Source organism: Mauremys reevesii, unplaced genomic scaffold, assembly GCF_016161935.1.
Source record: "Mauremys reevesii isolate NIE-2019 unplaced genomic scaffold, ASM1616193v1 Contig1, whole genome shotgun sequence".
NCBI classification, from domain to species: Eukaryota; Metazoa; Chordata; order Testudines; family Geoemydidae; genus Mauremys; species Mauremys reevesii.
The window spans coordinates 3,984,441-4,002,895 of record NW_024100715.1 but is presented as its reverse complement, the minus strand read 5'-3'; the positions used below and the strand labels follow the sequence as shown (position 1 = coordinate 4,002,895).

The following is an 18,455-nucleotide window of genomic DNA, read 5'->3' as shown; positions in this document are numbered from 1 at the left end:
CCTGTTCTTACAAAAGGAATTTCTACACCAGTTGAAATCCCCAAAGCTCAGAAACCTGCCAACAGATCCAGCTAATTTCCACTGCCATATAATCTTCCTCCTGTGCTGTTTCCCCATCTCACTTACCCCACCTTCGGCTACCGCCACCCCCACCCCCCCCGGAAATACACGCTGCCACTCAAAGGGCAAATGAGAGGGACATTTATTGGCAATTGCCCCCTAAAGGAAGACTGGACCTGCATCATCTCCTAGTCATTTGTAACCGTGACCTTTGTGTCTATGTTTGCAAATTTTGTTAATGCCAACCCCGTGCTTTTACAAATAACCAGTCAGGCCCCACAAAAACACAAGGTTATTGTAAAAAAATCCTGACTTTTTTTGGAAAACAAACAAACACACTAGATCATGGGTTCTTTTTCTGATTTCTGAGCCTCTGGAGGGGATCATGTTTTTAAGTTTTTCTCTGTAACTCTGAAAGGCAAAAATGTACAGTTTATTAAAACAAAAAACCTGAGCTGCTCACATGATTCCAGGAGCTGGGGCTTTTCAGAAAAACACCAGCTATCTTGAGGTTCATGATAAAATCAGGAGAGCGGGCAGCACTGAAATGTTAGGGGAAATGTTAAAGTTGGGATTGTTCTGCAATCCAGAGGCTGTGATTGTGAGCAGCGGATGATTATACGGCAGTGGATTATTGGCTGTGTCCCTTCATTGTTCGTTCTCAGACATTCTACGGTGGCGAGGGTTGAACTTCCTTTACAAAAGTGTTAAGATGGTTTTTGGGGTATCAGCAGGGTTCCCACTGCACCCCACTTTCACCTTTGGCTTATTGAATTTGGCATTGTATTACTCATTTAAATTATCTAGTCATTTTATTATTGAAGTTGTGGTCTTGTGAACAGTTAAGCACATACACAGTGATTAGCATGTGTGTAGCTGATTGCATGGTCTGAATCTTGAACGGTTAACTCTATGGGGCAGGGACTGTCTCTTACTGGGTGTTTGTGCAGTGCCTGGCACACCGGGACCCTGATAGGGTTGCTAACCGTCCAGAATTGGCCTGGAGTCTCCCAGAATCAGCATTGATCTCCGGGTGACTATTGAAAGCAATGTGGGAGATTTTAATAGGATATTTTAAGAAAATGACATCACATCATGTTGGGGGGAAAAATCTTCCAGAATATCTTCAGTCAGATTTGGCAACATAAGGCCCTGATCTCAGCTGGGGCAGGGACTGTCTCTCCCTGTGTGTCTGTGCAGCACCCGGCACAACGGGGCCCTGATCTCAGCTGGGGCAGGGACTGTCTCTCCCTGTGTGTCTGTGCAGCACCTGGCATGACGGGGCCCTGGTCTCAGGGCCTCTATCCCACTTCACAGTATTAACAGTAAATAAATACACATCTGCAAAGCAACACAATGTTTTCACAAAAGTTTATTTTCCCATAGAAGTGACGGTGCTTCGCATCCAGCCAGGACACACACACAGACGGGGTCTGCAACAAGGAAAAGGCGCTGCAGCCTGTAAAGGGTTAACTGGTCACATGGCTAGTTGGGGCAGCATGTTAAAGTTAAAGGGGAGTGAAGTGGGGGTGGAAGTGGAGGTTCCCTGGGAATGGGGGCAGGGAGACAGGAAGGAATTGTGAAGGCAGGTTCTGAGACTTAGCATTGGGGGGAGGGGTTTAGCGTGTGGGGGGGGAGGGGCTCCAGGGTGGGAGGGTTGGTCCCTACCTGATCCCAGGCCCGTTCCAGCCTCCTTGGTCCCACTCTTGCCCTCCCCACCCAAGCTGTGCGCCAGTTGTGCAAGGTTGCAATATTTCCATTGTGGGGGCACCACCTCCCTGGCTTTGCCAGCCCTGGGGGGAGGGGTGTGTCCTCTTTATTCCTGGGGGGCTGGAGTGGGGAAAACCTCTGGGAATTAGGGCCCAGCGGGTGGATTTGCTTTTATTTAGTGGACAATAAAACCATTGACGGTTGATGTCAAATGCGCAGATGTCCATCAGCTGGGGGTCCGGCCCCGTGTCTCCGGTGGAGCTCTGGCTGATTCCCGCCAGCAGGGGCTCTGGCCCCAGATTCTGACATGACATTTATAAGTAAAGCTGAAAATACTGTGGATGTTTCAGAGACTGAAGGCCTTTTACTGTCCCGATCGGTCGTGCCGCAGTCTATAGCGGGAAAGCTGCTTTCTGGCAGAGCCATTTTAAGACAGTGTCGCAGACATCAAAACCAATCTCAGCCTTTTTTAACATTCCACAGTCGCTCTCTGCAGCTTGACTTAATCCTTGGACTCTGTGGAATGAAGCAGAAAGTCACCGTCAGTTTGTTTCAGTTGATTAAAGAGTCTGTAGCAGCTCTTCCTAGTGGGGTGTCAGGTTGTGGTTCCTTCTTTCATGTCTGTATTTCCCCCCACAGCCCCATTGTGGGAAATGGGTTGGTCAGACGGGTCCTGGAGAACCTGTGTCCATCTTACCAAACCGTAAGCAACACGACCCCATTACGCCCGTCATGGTGCCCCACCTGGGGAGTCAGCTCTGCAGCACACCCCGTGTAGCTCTGTGCCTGAGACACAATCTGGTCCTGAAAGTGAAGTTACAGCCCTGCTACTTGAACCCTGGCCACTTCAATTTAACAGCCCAGGGCCTGTCTACACAGGAACTGGAATGGAAATAAGGATATTCATTGTCATTCACACCTTGCTGCAAGTCTGCCTGGGGACCCTTTTATTGAGAACTACGAGGGCCCTCCTTGAATTTAGCTTAAATCGGTAAATTACTGCTCTGTTTCTGAGTCCTTTCATAGAATCATAGAATCATAGAATCTCAGGGTTGGAAGGGACCTCAGGAGGTCATCTAGTCCAACCCCCTGCTCAGAGCAGGACCAAACCCAACTAAATCATCCCAGCCAGGGCTTTGTCAAGCCTGACCTTAAAAACCTCTAAGGAAGGAGATTCCACTATCTCCCTAGGTAACCCATTCCAGTTCTTCACCACCCTACTAGTGAAAAAGTTTTTCCTAATGTCCAACCTAAACCTCCCCCTCTGCAACTTGAGACCATTACTCCTTGTTCTGTCATCTTCTACCACTGAGAACAGTCTAGATCCATCCTCTTTGGAACCCCCTTTCAGGTAGTTGAAAGCAGCTATCAAATCCCCCCTCATTCTTCTCTTCTGCAGACTAAACAATCCCAGTTCCCTCAGCCTCTCCTCATAAGTCATGTGCTCCAGCCCCCTAATCATTTTTGTTGCCCTCCGCTGGACTCTCTCCAATTTGTCCACATCCTTCTTGTAGTGTGGGGCCCAAAACTGGACACAGTACTCCAAATGAGGCCTCACCAGTGCTGATGGGAATGATCACATCCTGCGATCTGCTGGAAATGCCCCTACTTATACAACCCAAAATGCCATTAGCCTTCTTGGCAACAAGGGCACACTGTTGACTCATATTCAGCTTTTCATCCACCGTAACCCCTAGGTCCTTTTCTGCAGAACTGCTGCCCAGCCATTCGGTTCCTAGTCTGTAGCAGTGCATGGGATTCTTCCGTCCTAAATGCAGGACTCTGCACTTGTCCTTGTTGAACCTCATCAGATTTCTTTTGGCCCAATCCTCTAATTTGTCTAGGTCCCTCTGTATCCTATCCCTACCCTCCAGCGTATCAACCACTCCTCCCAGTTTAGTGTCATCTGCAAACTTGCTAAGGGTGCAGTCCACACCATCCTCCAGATCATTAATGAAGATATTGAATAAAACCAGCCCCAGCACCGACCCTTGGGGCACTCCACTTGATACCGGCTGCCAACTAGACATGGAACCATTGATCACTACCCGTTGAGCCCGACCATCTAGCCAGTTTTCTATCCACCTTACCGTCCACTCATCCAGCCCAGACTTCTTTAACTTGCTGGCAAGAATACTGTGGGAGACTGTATCAAAAGCTTTGCTAAAGTCCAGAAATAGCACATCCACTGCTTTCCCCTCATCCACAGAGCCGGTTATCTCATCATAGAAGGCAATTAGGTTAGTCAGGCATGACTTGCCCTTGGTGAATCCATGCTGACTGTTCCTGATCACTTTCCCCTCCTTTAAGTGGTTCAGGATTGATTCCTTGAGGACCTGTTCCATGATTTTTCCAGGGATTGAGGTGAGACTGACTGGCCTGTAGTTCCCTGGATCTTCCTTCTTCCCTTTTTTAAAGATGGGCACTACATTAGCCTTTCATTTCTAGTTACCATGCAAAGAAGCCCAAAGGAACATTGTCATCAAAATTCCTGTGTTAATTCACAAATGAGGCTGTTGCCTGCTCAGACAGGCTTTATTAGTGTATCTGCAAACTCCGCGATACGGCTTATTATGAGGAGCAGGCCAACATTTTTCCAAAGGGACCATTTTCCCATTGGAAAAAGCTGCTTGGACTGAATTGAAATGTCCCGGGGGAATGTATCGATTTCCTTGAGATTCTTGATATTTTGCTCAGGTTGAAATATTTTGCTTTGTATTTTTCTTTTCATTTTGCGTCTTGTTTTGACTTTAATTTTACACTAGCATTAGCACCCACAAGCTATATCAGAAGGCTCCAGGATGGTTTGTTTTCACGCTGAAGCCTAGGGTGGCTGTAGAGTCACTGTGCAGTGATGGAGACGGCTACATGCACGACTGAGAGTTGGTTTTGGTCAGAATGTCGCCCAGTTCAACCCTCGCTGGGGTGTGTTCATGGCTACAGTCCAGTTTTCCAGTTCTCAGCGATTATGACTTTACAAATCACACCATGGGACAGCAAGGCATGTCTCTATGTCCTGCCAAGAGTCCTAGGTGATATCAGAGGTGACGACGGCCAATCACCAGGATTATTCTACAGCTAATCTGAATGCAACTGTGCCATTGGTTGCATGAGGGAAAGGGCATAGATGCTGGATTACTTGGCCCAATTGCCACAGCCGTGCGACTGCTACCAGTATAATATAAAATAAGAGCTGAAGGGGTGAAAAAATGTGTTTCACAGAAAATTCGGTGAATTTCACAGAAAATTTTGTTCCACAGAAACTTCACCTTCTTGTTCCTAAGCTTTGAGAGCCCTACAGTGGCTGTTTAGCTAGTTAGCCGCTGACATCGATGGGACAGGTAACGTGGGAGGAAGTAAAGGCAGCTGGCAGGATGTAAGCTGGGCTCGAATGTGTTTGGGTCTAACCTTGTGCTGAGACGGTTTTCCTGGCTGTATAAATAAATTGATCGATTAGCATCCACTAGGCAAGTATTTTAATTGCTTCTGCAATGTAGGATTCCTGGGAGGGGTGCAGGTATTGAACTCATGGCCTATGTGTCACTCGTGGGAGCTAAAGGACGCAGCTGGATTAAAGTCGGTGGCAGACTCCTAATATCTGTCATGCAGCCACTAGAGTCACGCCATAAGCATAGGTGACTGTGAGGATTTTGTACCCTGAATGGGTACAAACTGGGGGCAAGAGCTCCCAATGCCTATGGGAACTGTTCCCCCTGCACCACCTCTTGGGAAGATGCAGCAAGCTCTGTCCTCTTCGGCTGGCCAGCTCGGCCTCCCTCGCTGTGGCTACAGCCCTGAGGGGTGTTGGCGGGAGCAGTGGTACTGGGGAACAGGAGAGCCGTTATGCCTGGCTCCTGTGCAGAGTGGAAGGTGAAGGTTGGTTGGTTGTTTCTTCTCTGTCCCTTCCCTTGTGCATCTGTCAAACCTTTAGTCTGGAGAGCAACAGGCGAGTTCTGCAAATTGTGTGAACACCCACTGGGCACCCCAGCCAGAGCCTTTATTTAGCTGAGTAAAGGGTTTTTTCACATGGAGATTGAGGAACACTTGTTAGAGAGCAGCAGAACTGCCTGCACAGGTACCATTGCAGGTAAATATGGATATGCAAATCGTGTCTTTCGGAATTTGGGCTCCCCCTGCTGGCAGCTCACCAGATTGCTGTGAAGGATCCAGGCCCTAAATCCCTTCCTGTGCTTTAAGCTTCCTTGGGTCTCAGCAGGCCATAGGAGCCGACTCTGTGGGTGCTCCGAGGCTGGAGCACACCCACCCTCAGTCTGCCACCAGTTCCTGGAAACGGAGCCACTCAGCCCACCCGCCTCAGCAACTTGCAACTAGCGCGAGTAGTTTAAACACACCCTCTGCCAGTAGTGCAGCAAAGGTCTGAGCCTCCAGCCCCGGGTGACTGTTTAACATTCTCAGGGGACACGGGGCAGTTGTGGGGTTGCCAACTCTCCCGGACCGGATGGACCAGACACCATTTTGTGGCAATGGCTTCGCCATTTGCGTCAATGGAGTCCGGTCTGGGTGAGTTGGCAACCCTAGGCAGTGGTGAAGTGTGAAATGCACAGACAGGCTTTGCACAGAATTCGAACGGCGCTAGTGCCCTCTGCTTCAGACAAAGCCCAAGTGAGAACAGATCATTTAGAAAACAACCAGCACGCCATGCCCTTCACTAGCTCCCCCTTCCCTTGGGAATCCTTGCGGGGTCTGTGCTTTGGTAGGCAGGGGTCCCTCTGCCCCATCAAACTCCTACATGCGTCTGCTCTCAGCTTGAGCTGATACAAATCATAGACCTGCACAGCTGGAAGAGACTTTGAGAAGACAGGCGCGCACACACACACACACTCTCTCTCTCTCTCTCCCTGTGCTGAGTCAAGCAAGACCAAGCACACAGAACAGCTGATGCGGATGAGAGATCAGCTCCTGCCCTTTCATAACCTTCCACATCCTCTTTTTTATAAGTTTACTATGTAAGAATGTGATTCCAACCCCTCCCCAACAGGTGACCTCATTGCTGGGCAGCCTCTCCCCTGCTGAACTATTTCCTTGGGGCAGGGACCAGTCTCTTGTCTAGAGAAAGTATATTTCTGTGGTCAGGCACTTAAATGATTGACCCTCTTTTGCTAGTCCTTCCCCCCACCCCCCCAGATTTCCAGTTCAACCTGGAGGCAAACACACAAAAAGATGACAACAAGCCCTCCCTCCCCCTGCCCATTTAAAATGCAGTTTGCAGCCGGGTAAAGATACCGGGAACGTCCATAATCTTGCTCAAAGTCCTAAGTTGGACAGACGGATTCCACTAAGTGTCACCGGTGCCAGGCTTAAGTAAGCCGCGGTTTGAGGAGTGGGCATCTAAAGCAGGCTTAGATTATCCCGACAGCTGAGTCACACGTGAAATCCATTACAGTGCCCTACACTGTGTCTCTCAACTGCTACGAGCCCCAGGGAGCTGGTGTGGGACACTGCATGGTCTGACCCAGCAAATTACATGGCAAGGCATTTTCTAAGCATGCAATAGTAAAACTCAGGAGAGACTCACAGTTCTTCATGGACAGGGGCACCGTCCACCCAGGTCCTCTTCTGTGTAGAGTTGAATGTTAATCCAATCCAAACACCATGATCAGTTTGTATGACAGGCTGCAGGTCATTCTGCAACAGAAGCGGCTGGGTGACTGTGTTGCTCTAGAAGTCTTTTATTTCTGCCCCAGCGTTAGCAGCACGTGGTATCAGAGAGACCCCGAGATGCTGCAGAGCAGAAAAACCTAACAGCAATAAACCAGCACAACACGCTGTGCTGGAGAAAGTCACTCGACTTCTCAGGGCCTCAGTTAACCCTTTGTAAATTGGAGACAATAAGCTTCTGTTTGACCGTCTGGTCTATTTGGATAGTAAACTCTTTGGCTCAAGGACCATGTCTCCCGATGGGCACAGGCAGCTCCTCACGGAATGAGGCCCCCATCCTCCCTGGGCCCACTAGTTGTGCTCCCTGAATGGCAATAGATAATGATGATGCTGATGACATTATTATTCATAATAGATCTAGAATCATTGCTCCCTGAGCTGCTGACTGGCAAACAAAATACCTGTAACTCACTGCTGGGTTTGAACCACATTCTTACCAGTTACCTTTTCATGGAGGTGCCCAGCAGGTAGTTAGATAAATATTGTTATTTGTGCTCTGGTAGAATTTAGGAACACGGGACTGGCCAGACGGGATCAGACCCAGGGTCTATCTAGCCCAGTGCCCTGTCTCCCGCAGGGGCCGGCAACGGCTGGTTCAGAGGAAGACGTAAGAACCCCACAGCAGCAGACGATCTCACCCCACTCTGGTTCCCATCCTGTCTCTAGTAGGTAGATTCTAGGTCTCTAACAGATCAGTGGCTTAAGCCCTGCAGCGGGAGGTTTACTGTCCTGTCCAAAGCTCTTCCAGCATTAACTGAGATCTCTGGATATTCATTATCCACGTTAGCTTCCAGTCTCTATTTGACTTTTATTTTTGAGCCCCAATCAACTACCTGGGCCCCATTGTGCTAGGTCGTGCAGTGGTTCTCGAACCGTGGGTCAGGTGGGACCCCAAAGTGGGTTGCAACCCCATTTTAATGACTTGCTGTGGCCCGAGGGCTTCATCCCGGGGCAGCGGTGCTCAGGCTCCGGCCCTCCCTATCTGCCCGGGGTTGGGGGACTTGGCTCCAACTCCATCTCCACTCCCCCGCCCGGGGGCATGTGGTAATTTTCGTTGTCAGAAGGGGGTCGCGGTGCAATGAAGTTTGAGAACCACTGTATAGAGACAGGGAACAAAGAGAACAGAGACGTGATGAACGGCTCTCTCTGTGCCCCTGACATGAAATGTACGTTACCAGCTGTTCCCAGTCCTGGATCACCAGCATTTGAGATCCCTTCCTTGTACAGTCGTCGCGGCTCTTGCTCCAGGTGTCAGCCTCCTTAGACAGCCAGTAGCACTTGTCCCTTTGCAGCAGCCAGTCCCCGGGGCAGAGTTTGCACCCGGGGCCACCTGCAGGGGGCAGTGGGAAGGGTGGAGATCATTAATGCTTCTGCAGTTTCTGAACACCGGGGAATTCTTTCCCTCCAGTCCACTGTGGAGTCAGAGAAATCTCCCGGAGCTAGTCCCTGCAGCCTTTCCTGTGGGCTGGCCTGTGCTCCCTTCCTGGCTAACCCACCACCCTCCCAATTCCCTGAGCTGAAATCAGGGAATTTGTCAGTAAACCACTGCAGAGAAAGCATTAAAGACATGGCGCACTGCAGCAGAGGAAACAGAACAAGTCTTTAGTGCCTGGTGCTGCCGAATGGGAGGGATACGTTGAATAGGCCAGCGCGTGACACCCCCCCATATCAGTCCTCAACAGAAATTGAGCCCAGAGCTTGAATGCTAAAAGCACACCTCACTTGGACTAAAGAAGCAGCTCCCTCAGCTAGCAGCAGTAGTAGACTCATATCTTTATCTGTGGAACTGCCACTAGAGAGAGACACCCATAGCTCACACCGAACCAGTGTGAATGCAGCTGGGCTCACACAGCACAGCACAGCAGTGAGTGGGCCAGACAGCAGTCCCTTATATCCAGGTGTGAAGTGGATCACAGTGAACTGCAGTTACCTGTTGAATTTATCTGGGCCGGATCGCACAGACTCTGCTTCAGACGAGAAAACAAGTCCTCCAGGCTGGCCTTGCGTTCTCCTCCACTTCCGGTTCTCTGAGTGGCACCGTCACTTTCTGCAGGGTTTCCTTTTGGACAGGGGCCCTGACAAGCTTTGTAACAACATCCTGTAAAAGATAGTCAGGGATGGGAACATTGAGAGCACAGGGCCGTGATAGATCAGTGATAGAGGAGTGACTCTGGCTTGTTTGACACACACACTTGCACCAGTTTAACTTAATCAGTTTTTAGATTAGTGCAAAAGGCTTAAGAGCTGCTTTTCTTGATTTTGATTACATGTCTTTTAACCCAATGCGGCCCCTATTGTGTGCGCAATTATACTGACACAGGAGTGTTTGTATCCGTTAATTCACAGCAGTGCAAACACTTTTATATTGGTATAACTACATCCACATATGGGGCTTACACTGGTTCAGTACATTGGGTCTAAACGTAACCCCAGCTCATCAGTGAAAAGGCACAGGTGAAAAATAGCCAAAGCCCACAGTCTGTTTCCATAGAAGCCATTTATTTCACTAGGTCACTGCATCAGTTACATCAGGGCACTCAGAGCGATTGGATCAGGCTCTTTGCAGACTCAGGCATCGGTTATACTTGAGGCATTTCCCCCGCTCAGAGCAATTGGCAAAGGCTCTTCTGTAGACTAATTATAAAGCTATGCATCCAAAGAAGTGGGCTGTAGCCCACGAAAGCTTATGCTGAAATAAATGTGTTAGTCTCTTAGGGTACGTCCAGACTACCTGCCGATTCGACGGGTAGCGATCGATTTTGCGGGGATCGATATATCGCGTCTCATCTAGACGCGATATATCGATCCCCGAACGCGCTCCCGTCGACTCCAGAACTCCACCGGAGCGAGTGGCAGTAGCGGAGTCGACGGGGGAGCCGCGGACGTCGATCCCGAGTGGTGAGGACGGGAGGTAAGTTGGGATAAGATACTTCAACTTCAGCTACGGTATTCCCGTAGCTGAAGTTGCGTATCTTACCTCGACACTGCCCCCCAGTGTGGACCAGGCCTAAGGTGCCACAAGTACTCCTATTCTTTTTGCGGATACAGATTAACACGGCTGCTACTCTGAAAGCTTTAACTGTTAGAATCGCAATGTCTGCTGTCATTAAGTAATTATTGTCTGACCCCACTGTTGTCCTACCACCCCATAATTTCCCACAACTGTGAACATTTAAATAGCTACAAATACAAAAAGCTTAAAACTCATCATTTTGAAAGTTTAACTTGATAAAAATAGAAAAAAATTGTTTAAAAATAAACACTGATATTCTTTGTTGAAATCATAAAAAAAAATATTGAAATCTGCCAAGCCTAGTTATACTGGGGCTTAGCTAAGGTGATAGATTCCCTAGAAATCTACCTAGAACAGATTGGATTTGATAGATTTAAAAGATTAGTTGGGATCCCGGACACTTACCCCAAGCGCCCAGTGCAATCACTAATGTCTGTATGATACAACAGGCCCCCAAAGCTCCTAAGGCGATTTTGTAACAAGGGGCACTCATAGGAGACCCTGGAAGATAAAAGATTTAGTGAAACATCATCGTTAATTAGTTAACTCCAGCAAAGTGCCTTGAATAGGAAAGATGCTAGAGCAGGAGTAAATGTTATCAGCCCTGAATCTTAGTTCCAAACTTCTCTCTGAAGCCAACCAGCTGACACTGGAGATTGGGGTTTAATTCCTTGCGGGGCCACAGATTCTTTGCTTCATCCCAGACAACTTCACTCAATTTCAGATACTGCGTTGATGAGCGCGGGATTGGAACCAAGTAGAATCTCGGGTCTCATTGTCCACTATCCTCTCTTTAGGCTGTAAATACTTTAGGGGAGGGACTTCTTTCTGGTTATACGTCTGTACAGCACCTAACACAAAAGGGTCCCCTCGACCATGGATGAGGACTCTAGGTGCTATTGAAAAACAAAGACCAAATAATAACAACAATAATAAATGCTATTGTCAGCTCCAGTGGCAGGTCGGTAAGACTGTCATTTAAATTGAGATTTAAAAAATTAGTCTGCAAAATTATTTCAGCGGGAAATACTGGAACTCTGCCAACCTAACTCTGACCTGAGAAGAGGATTTCTTCAGTACCAGAATAATAACTGCACATCTAGCACCGGCAATACCAGAGTCCAGACTCAAGTAACAATTTTTTCAGACCGAGCCTCTTTCTACTCCAGAGTATTGTCTGTACAGTCAGGGGAGGTGCCCAAGGTCACAGATCCAGGATTAGAACCCAGATCTCCTACTCGCTAGACCACACGGCCTCTCATACCCAGGGAAAATGCTTTCTACTCATTCCCTCCTTGAAATCTCTGGCATAAAAACCCAGATCTCAATGGTGGTGCGTCTCAGACTGGAGACATTCTACGCCAATACCTTGGCGTCCATCTGGAGACGGACTGGCTGAGTTTCCCCTCTTCGGCCGGAGGTTCAATACCGTGTAACCTTCGTCATCCTCCATCTTCCCCAAACTCAGTGGAGCTGCATCTTCATCAAGCAAACAAACCAAAATGAGAACTAAGTGCGCACAAGAGTGAAAGTGACCCGCTGCAGCCTTTACGAGAAGTCCTGGCAGTTTCTTGGGACTGTGAGACCACACAGGAAATTTAGATTTGTGGGTTGAAACATGCTGCCCAGTTCTCAGGTCCAGCTGAGTGGGACTCTCGTGTCGGACGTATTCACTGCCCTGTTTGTGGTTCAGAAACATCTTTGAACAGAAAGTGGCTTTTTCTCTAGGTGCAAATCTTCATGGGAAATGTTCATTTCTTCGAAAATGTTTGTGGTTATTTGACAAAAAAAAGGTGTTTTTCTGCCTTTTCCTTCCCCTTTCTCTCTCTTGTTTTATCTTTTTACCATTTTACCTCTGAAAAAGGAGGGAAAAAGAGAAGAGGCGAAAGCTAGAGAAAGAGGGGGTGGAACTAAAACCTTCCCCCCCCCCTATAAAAATATCATTATTATTTTGTAGAAAGATCTGGAAAATATTTTTTTAAAAATCTTATGCAAACATGCCACCTTTGCACTCTGCGGCCCCAGAGCCTGCCTTCCCAAGTGGTTTGCATTGGGCCAGCTACGGCCCTGTAATCAGGGTGTTGCTCTAGTACAGGAACCAGGGGTCACCCAATGAAATGAATGGGCCGCAGGTTTAAAACAAACAAAAGGAAGTATTTCTTCACACAATGCACTGTTAACCTGTGGAACTCCTTGCCAGAGGATGTTGTGAAGGCCAAGATTATAACAGGGTTCAACAAAGAACTAGATAAGTTCATGGAGGGTAGGTCCATCCATGGCTATTAGCCAGGATGGACAGGAATGGTGTCTCTAGCCTCTGTTTGCCAGAAGCTGGGAATGAGCGACAGGGGATGGATCACTTGATGATTCCCTGTTCTGTTCATTCCCTCTGGGGCACCTGGCATTGGCCACTGTCAGAAGACGGGACACTGGGCTAGATGGACCTTTGGTCTGACCCCGTATGGCCATTCTTATGTTCAGGTAAAGCTTCAAACCAGGTAGTGACTGCGGTCCAAGGTGCCATCATATCAGCTGGGGTTCACCAGATGCAGCATCTCTTTGGCCACATCTCCCCCGCCCCTGGATCATCCTCAGTGTCAAGGGGAATATAGAGACATCTACACCAGCTCTGCCTATGGCACTGTTAGGAGTATCTTACAGTCTCTGTTGTATTTCTCCTTGCAACACCCCTGTGATGTAAGATGATGCCCATTATCTCTGTTTTACAGATTGGGAACGGAGACACAGAGAGGCTAAGTGACTCGCCCAAGGTTCCACAGGAAGCATGTGTCAGAGCAGGGAATTGAACACTGGTTCCTGAAGTTCTAGGCTAACAACTTAATTACTGGACCATTCTTCCTCTACGCCAGCTACTGGCTCCCCTACAACAAGCTATCCTCAGCTGCACAGTGAGGGCAACGTGATGGACTCTTTGTGCTGTTGCAGTGGCACGAAGGGGCCATCTAAGGGGCTGAGAATCTGGCCCAGGTGATCTAGTCCTATGGATGTATGAATATTAGGCTGGAGATCTCAGCTCTTTCAGATGCAGGACGATTATAAGGCAGATAAAAATATATAAATGTAACCCCAACCTCGTCAGTGAAAAGGAACAAGTGAAAAATAGCTCTAGCCCCCAATCTATTTCCATAGAACCTTTTTATTTCACTAGGTCACTGCATCAGTTGCATCAGGGGCCAGGCAGTTCCTGCTTCAGAGTGATTGATTCAGGCTCTTTGCAAACTCAGGCAGGTATCCCTGCATCAGTTACACTGGAGGCACTTCCCCCTCTCAGAGCGATTGGCTCAGGCTTTCTGCAGGTCCAGGCAGACATTGCAGTGTTGGTTACACTTGGGGCAGTACCACCCTCTCCGAGCAATTATCTCAGGCTCTTGCAGACTCAGGCAGACATCACTCAGGCCACCTTTCCAAGCTTTTCTTCCCAACTATGAGAGTTCGAGATATGCTTTAAAAAAAAATGGAAGGCTGAGATTCTGTTGTAATCACATGACTCCAGAAGCTGGGGCCCTAATCTTGGGCCCGTAGTTCCTAGGTCTTAATAATCCCCAATGGGTCATCCAGTTAGCTCTCACATCTCCTCTGATCCAGCCCTCCCACCCTTCTTTCTCACTCATTGTCCCATCCTGGGGCCCTTTGTAGATTTCCCTCCCACAACAACATCCATGGCCTATACCATAAGTGCCGACTTACTCAGCTGCCAGGGGGTGCTCAACCCCCCGCTCTGCCCCAGGCCCCGCACCCACTCCACCCCTTCCCCCAAGCCCCCACCCTGCCCCACCTCTTCCCACCCCTTCCCTGCCTCTTTCTTCCCCCTCCCCCTGCATCTTTCTGCCCCTGCTCCTCCCCCTTCCCCCCCTCAGCACCTCCTGAACAGCTGATCTATGGTATGTGGGAGGTGCTGGGGGGATGGGGAGGTGCTGATCTGTGGGGCTGCTGGAGCGTGCTAAGCACCTACTATTGTTTTCTGTGGTGCTCCATCACCAGAGCACCCATGAAGTCAGTGCCTATGGCCTATACCGCAATGGTTCCGTTTACCAAGAGGATGCAGAGTGCAGGGGGCCCTTTGCAAGGTGGGCTGAAACCAGAGCACTTTTTTGACACTTTTTGCAAGCAGGCAGAACGACAATGGCTTGAGATCACACAGGAAAAGAGTCAGTTGCTGGTCACTGCATTTCATCACCTCGGCAGCTTCTGCGGTGCAGATTTTCCATTAGACAAACAGGCCTGAAGCCGGAGAATTCGGGGCTGCTCTAAAAATAAATCCCTGCTGCTTAAAACAAAATCTGCCAGTTCACATGCATCTGGGGGCGTGGGGGGACCATGGGTTTCAGCAATACGTGGAACCAGAAATTCTGTTCTATTCCATATAGGTTATTATACCATGCTCATCACCATAGCATCTGAGCACCTTCCAGTCGTGCATTAAGCAACATGACTAACATCCATCACACATATTTGGTCTCTCAACCTGGCCCCAGGGGGAAAACTGGGTGCACTGGGGTCATGTATTTAATTTAGAGAAGGCAGCTCAAAGAAGTGCTCCTTGCCCTTGGAGCAGAAGGTGGGTGGCTTGGGAAGATCCTTAGTTCTTGGGAGAATTCATGGCAGTCTGGAGACAGTTCTGTCTCCTGCACAGGTGAGCTTTCCCCTTATTTTAGAGTCTGATTGGGCCAGAAGTCCAAAGTTATCCCCCATTGTTTTCATCCCAGAGGTTTAGATCCATTTGGAGATCCTGGGCCCAGGCCACGGAGTGCCTTGAAGATCAGGACCAGAAATGGCTTTGGCTTCCTAGAAGAATGGATCCAACTTTGTCGGTGAGGCACAAGGAATATGATCTTTAGGCTTTAAGATGCGTTTGTGAATGAACTGAATGCTCCTGAGATAGGAGGGCCTCCTGGATCGGGCATAGTCTGCTGTGTCCTGGGGTGTTTCAGACAATGATTTAATAGATTTGTAGATTTCAAGGCCAGAAGGGACCATTTTGACCATCTAGTCTGATCTCCTGGATCATAGGCACTGAATCCATGGATGCTCCAGAGCAGGGCCCAGGGCAGAACGGGGGTTGAGCATTCCCCAGGAAATGACAAAGTTGGCACCTGTGTCCTGGATATTATTAATTATCTATTGTCCTGTAGCACCTAGGAGCCTTAGTAATGGACCAGGACCCCATCGTGCTAGGCGTGGCACATTATTAGGTATATTATGGTAGCCTAGGTGTATTACGGTAGCACCTAGGAGCCCCGGGATATGTCTACAGTGCAAAAAGAGACGTTCTGCTGTAAGGCTCAGAGCCCAGATTCACAGTGCTAAAGGTACAGGGCTAAAAATAGCAGTATGGATGTTTGGGCTCAAGCTGTAACAATCTGGGATCTCAGAGCCCAGATTCCATCCTGAGCCTGAAGGTCTGCACGGCTATTTTTAGCTGGGAGCTCAAACCCAAGTCAGTTGATCTAGGCTCTGTGACTCACTGGCGCTGTTTTTCTGTTTGCTGTGTAGACATCCCTCCCAGTCGTGGAGGAGGGTCAGTTGTGTTAGGTGCTGCACAAACACAGATCAAAAAGACCACCCCTGCCTCAAAGAGCTGAGAATCGAAGTGTAAGACAAGAGACAACCAGTGGAGACAGACAGCCAGACGGGAGCACGAGGAAACAATGTGACTCTGCAGGTCAGCGTGACAGGCAGGGGTCCGAGCACATCAGCATTCCCACATCAAGCCCATACCTTGTGCAAGAACTAGCAGGCATTGAGAAGGGAAGACTTAAAAAACAATAATGTTTAGGTCTGTTTATTTGCCTTCTGTTGTTGGAGTGTTTAGGCATCACATCTTCAAGCTTTTCTCTCCAGTCATAAGAGCTAGAAAATTAGGGTTTTTTTCCAAATGAGAGTTGAGATTCTTGAGGGGTAACAAGACTCCAGGAGTTGGGGCTTTAAGAAACACACCAAATATTGCACAATTAATTCATGAATTCATAGATTATCAGGCCAGAGTGGGCTACCTGTATCATCTAGTCTGACGTCCTGCATCTCTCAGGCCGTAAGATTTCCTCAAAATAATTCCTATTTGACTATAGCATTTTACAAGAAACATCCAGTCTTGATTTAAAAATCATCAGCGATGGAGAATCCACCATAGCTCTTTGGTAGATTGATCCAGAGTTAAAATTGTATACCTTATTTTCAGTCTGAATTTGTAAAGTTTCAACTTCCAACCATTGGATATTGTTTTGAGGTAGGTTGGGTGAAACTTCATTGAAACTGCTGGGCACAATAGCTGCCCTCCATTCAGGATACATGCAAGAAGCAATTAAGCTTCTTCTTGGAGTGAGATAGCTGAAACAATAGGAGCCACCACCCGAAACACAGGCCACATGCCAGGCCTCTCAGAAACTGAGCTATGTGTGTGGATGGGTTTTGGTGAGTGTTGGCTGATTGAGAGATGTGTCTGGGAGCAGGAACATGCAGCAGCAGCCAAGCAGACAGCAAGAGCAGAACTGGAAATGTGTCGCTGAAAGCAAGCAAAGGGAGAGAGCTTTTTGGGCAGAGTGAGGGCCAAAAAGAGGCTTGGAACTGTGCATAAAGAAACTTCCTCCTGTTGTTTGATTCTTGCTGTGTTCTGGGAAAACAGGACATCGTGAACAGCCTATGTAAATATAGAGGATTGAATCAAAGACATCCCTCACGCTTTATCCGTCTCTCTTAACCAAAACAACCTGCAAGGCCTTGAATATTAGATAACCACTCGGGCTAAAAGGGGTAACAATCTCATTTGATTTTGCTGATTCCCCTGCTGAGATTATTTAGCTCTGTTTTAGCATTTGAATGGAAAACGGTGTAAAAACTATTGCTGTTTCTATCTCCTTACCAGAAAAGGTCAAAACCACAGATATCCGGCTGGTAGCTGAGTTGCTGCTCAGAGGAGGAGGCTGCATTTGCTGCAATGGATGAAAAATTCAGCTTCTGTTTTTTGTTCGTCTGTTTTTGCAACCAACTGGTCAATAATCCATCAAGAGGTCGGCAAGCTGTTCTGAGGAAGGGTGGTCCCTAGTGGTTAGCGCATGAGCCTGGAATGGGGACAGCCAGTGTTCAAGGCCTTTCTCTGCTGTGGTAACTCATTTGGTATCTCTGTGCCTCAAGTTCCCCGGCTTTGAAATAGGGCTCATAGTACTGCCCTGTTTCAGAGGGGCATAAAACGATAATGAGGGGCTCAGATACTATAGTGACGGGGTCATTAAGATACACAGATGGGATGCTGCGGCTCTATTACCCATGGGGGAGGTCCTAGGAACCTGATCATTTAACTTTCTGGCTGTTATGACCAGAAATTTGCATCCCAAGTTAAAGTCACCACCCTCATAATGCAGCAGGGGGCATTGCCATAGAGACGGGGAAAGGAGAATTCACCAATGCTATTCCATCTATACACACCAATGCAAGAATCTGACGCTCCCAACTCTGTGGGGAGGGAAGGGTAGGTGGCCATGTCTCGATTCAAGATGGCCACCCCCGCTGGCACCAATTCCCACTGAAAACTTTATCGCCGCACCCATTTCTTGCCTCTTGGCCATTCAGAGCTGCTTCTGCCAACACAGCATGGGGCATGACAGGCCAACATGTCAGTGTGTTTATCGTAACCCCATTCGCTCAACTTCCTCAGGGTCTGTAGCATTTAAAGTTCCCCTTGGTTGAGAATGTTCAGCCAGCAACCTTAATTTATGAGGGAAGACCACAGAGCAGCAATAGGAAAGAAATTCAGCACCCTGCACCCACCCCCAAATGACGCTACTTCCTGATGTTGGGTGCGTCAGCTGGCTTACTTCGTACATAGATAGACACTTGTCCTTGCACAATACTATTGGTAGGTGGTTTTGCCTCCTCCGGTACATGCCATGGCTGGGGAGATAGTGTATGCTGATTTAAACCTTGCTGGGGCCAGGCTATCACCTTCATCTAAAGCTCACAGTAAGTGGGGGTCGAT

At 48.4% G+C, this 18,455-nt stretch overlaps 1 protein-coding gene across 1 annotated transcript; it reads right to left on the bottom strand.

Moving 5' to 3' along the window:
- Positions 1–1,414: 1,414 nt before the first annotated feature.
- LOC120392373 (killer cell lectin-like receptor subfamily F member 1) lies at positions 1,415–11,936 on the bottom strand. Its single transcript, XM_039517089.1, has 6 exons — positions 11,831–11,936; positions 10,868–10,963; positions 9,380–9,547; positions 8,625–8,779; positions 7,307–7,416; positions 1,415–2,286 (listed from the first exon to the last, which is right to left on the bottom strand). Exons 1-6 carry the CDS (start codon positions 11,913–11,915, stop codon positions 2,163–2,165), a joined length of 738 nt encoding a protein of 245 aa, XP_039373023.1. The 5' UTR covers positions 11,916–11,936; the 3' UTR covers positions 1,415–2,162.
- Between the last annotated feature and the right edge of the window lie 6,519 nt (positions 11,937–18,455).

What these genes read in the sequence shown, in the direction of transcription:
- LOC120392373 (XM_039517089.1), bottom strand. Translation starts at nt 11,915, where the DNA reads ATGGAGGATGACGAAGGTTACACGGTATTGAACCTCCGGCCGAAGAGG. An exon ending in GGCCCAGATAAATTCAACAG is followed by an intron (nt 8,780 to 9,379) that starts GTAACTGCAGTT and finishes TGCCCCCTGCAG; the next exon opens with GTGGCCCCGGGTGCAAACTC. An exon ending in GCCCCTGTCCATGAAGAACT is followed by an intron (nt 2,287 to 7,306) that starts GTGAGTCTCTCC and finishes TTCATTCCACAG; the next exon opens with AGTCCAAGGATTAAGTCAAG.